We start from the raw sequence: 3359 nt of genomic DNA on the forward strand, positions 1-3359 counted from the left end.
TTTTTTTTTTGGTTGAAACTTTTTTTTTTGGTTGAAACTTTTTTTTTTGGTTGAATACTACTTTTTTTGTTTGACATGATTTTTTTTTTTGATTGAATAATTGTGAAACAAATCTAACTCCATAGATGTGATACACAAATGTGTTTCTGCTGTTTGAAAAAACAAAACAAACAAAAAAAACACAAAACACCTGTGTTTTTTTGGTTCAGCATTCCTTAATTCAGTGACTTTGAGATTCACTGTACTTAACTTTTTCACATGTTTAATTGTCTGTCATACATGTTGCTTTTTGTTTCAGTTTGTTCAACCACATACAAGTAAATTTAGGCCAAAATCACAGAAAAAATCTGCTCAAGTTGCATGTCCTGCAAATCAGCATATGTTTCCTTACACAACCAATTTAGGTGGATCAGTTTGGGTTTTTGCTTCCAATATCTTCTGTTTTCTTTACTTGGTTCGTAGCTCATTGAGCTGACGTATACTATAGCTATGTATCTGTTTTACTCCCATGTTCTCAATGTTTGCCATCTGTGACTCACATTAGACAATAAACATACAATTACAAACAATTTAGAATGGCAGTCATTAAATGGTGATCTTATTTGGAACTGGATTATCAGGCATAAAAGCAACATAGTTTGGGGCAAATGAAAGAGCAATTTACACAATTAAGCAGGTGACATTTTCTGAAATTTTGAATTTTGGACATCATCTGAATTTGAATTTCCGCTCATACATTTCGACAACCAGAAATCAAAAACAAAAAACACAATTAAATATTTTGCTATCCTTGCTATTGTCCACTCAGCTCATCTTCTATTGCTATCCCAAAAGTTGAAAACACCTTCATATCATAGTTATGTTTGTTTATCAAGGCGTCTGGCTTTACTGTGATCTTTGGAAGTAAAAGTCAAAATTTTGAAAGTATTTTTAAACCAGATTATCAACTAAACAACTGCCTTCCCATTTTTTAATTTTTATGCCTAAATCTTATTTGGTCCTTTTCTTTTCTGCTTGGCTTATTTTTGAAGCACACAGCAATATATGCTGTAATGGTCAAGTGCTTTTTCATTCTTCTTATTTTTATTCTTTTATTGTTATTATTTTTATCCTAATTTGGGTTTTACGGAGACCTCCAGTGAACATGGGGACTTTTTTTCTTTTGCGTTACCTCACAAAACTTTTCCGTTAACTCACAATAGGTTTTGAGTTCTCTTGCAGTAATGTACTGATTAGTTCATGCGGCCTAATTGAATACTGTCAGCCTTTCTTACGATGCCCTTCGTACTTTCTGCTTTAATATAATGCTTTGTTAATATCTCATTGTGAAATGCACCACAAACCTAAGATATCAATAGAAACTTTCCGTAAGTAGGAAAGAAAGAAATAATACATCCAAACTATTTGGACTATTTCTGAGTCATCTGATAGTTTTTGATTGTGTCTCTTTTGTGTTGGTTGTCTGAATGGTTTAAATGGCTGTTTACAGTTTTGCGAGGTAACACAAAAGAAAAAAATTTCCCCATCTCCCCTGGAGGGCTCTGTAGGGTTTGTAGTTAGCATCTTATTTTTTACTTTAACAGAAGAAATTTTATCTGCTTTCATAAGTGAGAAAAAATAACAACAACAAAAAAACATTTCAGCATTGTGAGGCAAGCTTGATTCTTGTAAAAGCAGCAACAGCAACTTCCTTCAGCAAGTTCAGCTACACTTCTGACTTAAGGAGAACAATTTTATCAAACGCACATTGATTGTATAAAAAACAAATCTAAACAAATCTTGGTTTTCAAGTAAACATGAAATTGCAACCATATGCTGGTTTTAGTACATTTTTACTTTGATATATTGGCCATGACATAAATAAATGCTAAGATCAGGACTCACCCGTTGGGTTTTCTTTTGTTGTGTGCTCTATTAAAGACAGAAACATTATTAAATACAAATACAATTACTGTTTGTTTCCCTTACAGTGGGGAATATCTCCAAAAACAACAAAACAAACTACACACACACACACACACACACACACACACAAACACACACACGCACGCACGCACGTATATGATTCTTGAGAATAGGGACGAAATAGGTTTTAATTTTCCCATCATTTTTTTTTTATTTCTCAACCTTATGTATGCAAATATGACAAATAATGTTTAGCAAATCTAAAGATGCTAAGGTGCAGGCTCCCAGTTGCAACGTTTTTTTTTTAAATTACATTTTTAATCAACCTGACCTAGAACGTTGTCATCACCATCTGACAAAAATAAATAAAAAATAATTTTTAATGACCCTCTTAGTGATATTTTTACTCATTTTACAGACAAATGCTTCTGAAGAAACAAAAGAAATATTATTTAAAACCAAAAACAAGAAAAAGTCCATCTGACGGAGTTGACACAGAACTGAAGGTGGTGACAAACTAGTGAGTAAAATGAAAAACTTGATACATGTGAAGTAATGCAATTCATGTAAAATACATTAAAATGAATTAGTTGCACAATTAAGTGAGATTTGACAACAATTTCACTGAAAGAGTCAGAAAAACTCTGACGGAGTTGACATCTGACGGACTTGACGAAAAGCCAAACTACCTCAATTTATATGATGTTATTCTGAAGGAGGTCATATTATAGCTCATCAGGTCCTTGAAATCTTTACAGTTTACCAAAATTAAGTTTTTATTTCACAAAATGTAATCAAAGTTTTGAAAATTGTCAGTTATGGAGTTGACACATCATGGTTGTGACAAGCAACTTAGGAATAAAACAGAAGAAAAAACTAAAGAATAACTTAAGCTAACCAGAGCTAACTAGCCCTCCTAGCAAAGGAAGAGAAAAGACAACGTCATGGGGTCCTCAGAAGTTCTGGTGCCCCCCAATAATGCCTGATTTTTTTTTACATTCTTTTCATTTCTGACGGTGTTGACAAAAACTAGGGACAAATTTCAATGGAGTTGGAAAATATATAAAAATGATTTTGAATTCAATTTATTGATACCTTTATAATTATTTATGTGACTAATTATACTTAATTGTCACAATATGTAATTTTAGTATTTCTTTAATTATTTTAAACTATTATAATGTGTTGAGTTCTGCTCCTGGACAAGGGCTTTTACAGGCATCATCCACCGACTACAATGTTTAAAGTAAAAAAATATTCAGCAAATACCTGGAAAATATACATTGTTGTGCTCACATGACCCAGGTTAGTTGAGTCAGATATTTGAAAAAAATATATTTTGTGTATATTTTATTCAAATTTTGTGCTTTATCCATAGGACCTGTTTTGTCCCTATTCTCAAGAATCACTGAAACACTTTAGTCAAATTTAAAGGTAGGTTTGTCAGTTTCCCT

The 3359-nt window shown here is 32.2% G+C and overlaps 1 protein-coding gene across 2 annotated transcripts in view; it reads right to left on the reverse strand.

The window, feature by feature from the left end:
- The window catches only part of LOC103132337 (butyrophilin-like protein 10), a 21774-nt gene that overhangs the window by 3763 nt on the left and 14652 nt on the right, over nucleotides 1-3359 (reverse strand). For both annotated transcript variants that reach the window (XM_007544123.2, XM_007544124.2), the window contains one exon: nucleotides 1885-1911. In XM_007544123.2, the coding sequence (XP_007544185.1) occupies nucleotides 1885-1911 (27 nt within the window). The remainder of the gene's footprint in view (nucleotides 1-1884; nucleotides 1912-3359) is intronic.

Source organism: Poecilia formosa, unplaced genomic scaffold (assembly GCF_000485575.1).
Source record: "Poecilia formosa unplaced genomic scaffold, Poecilia_formosa-5.1.2 Scaffold1003, whole genome shotgun sequence".
NCBI classification, from domain to species: Eukaryota; Metazoa; Chordata; class Actinopteri; order Cyprinodontiformes; family Poeciliidae; genus Poecilia; species Poecilia formosa.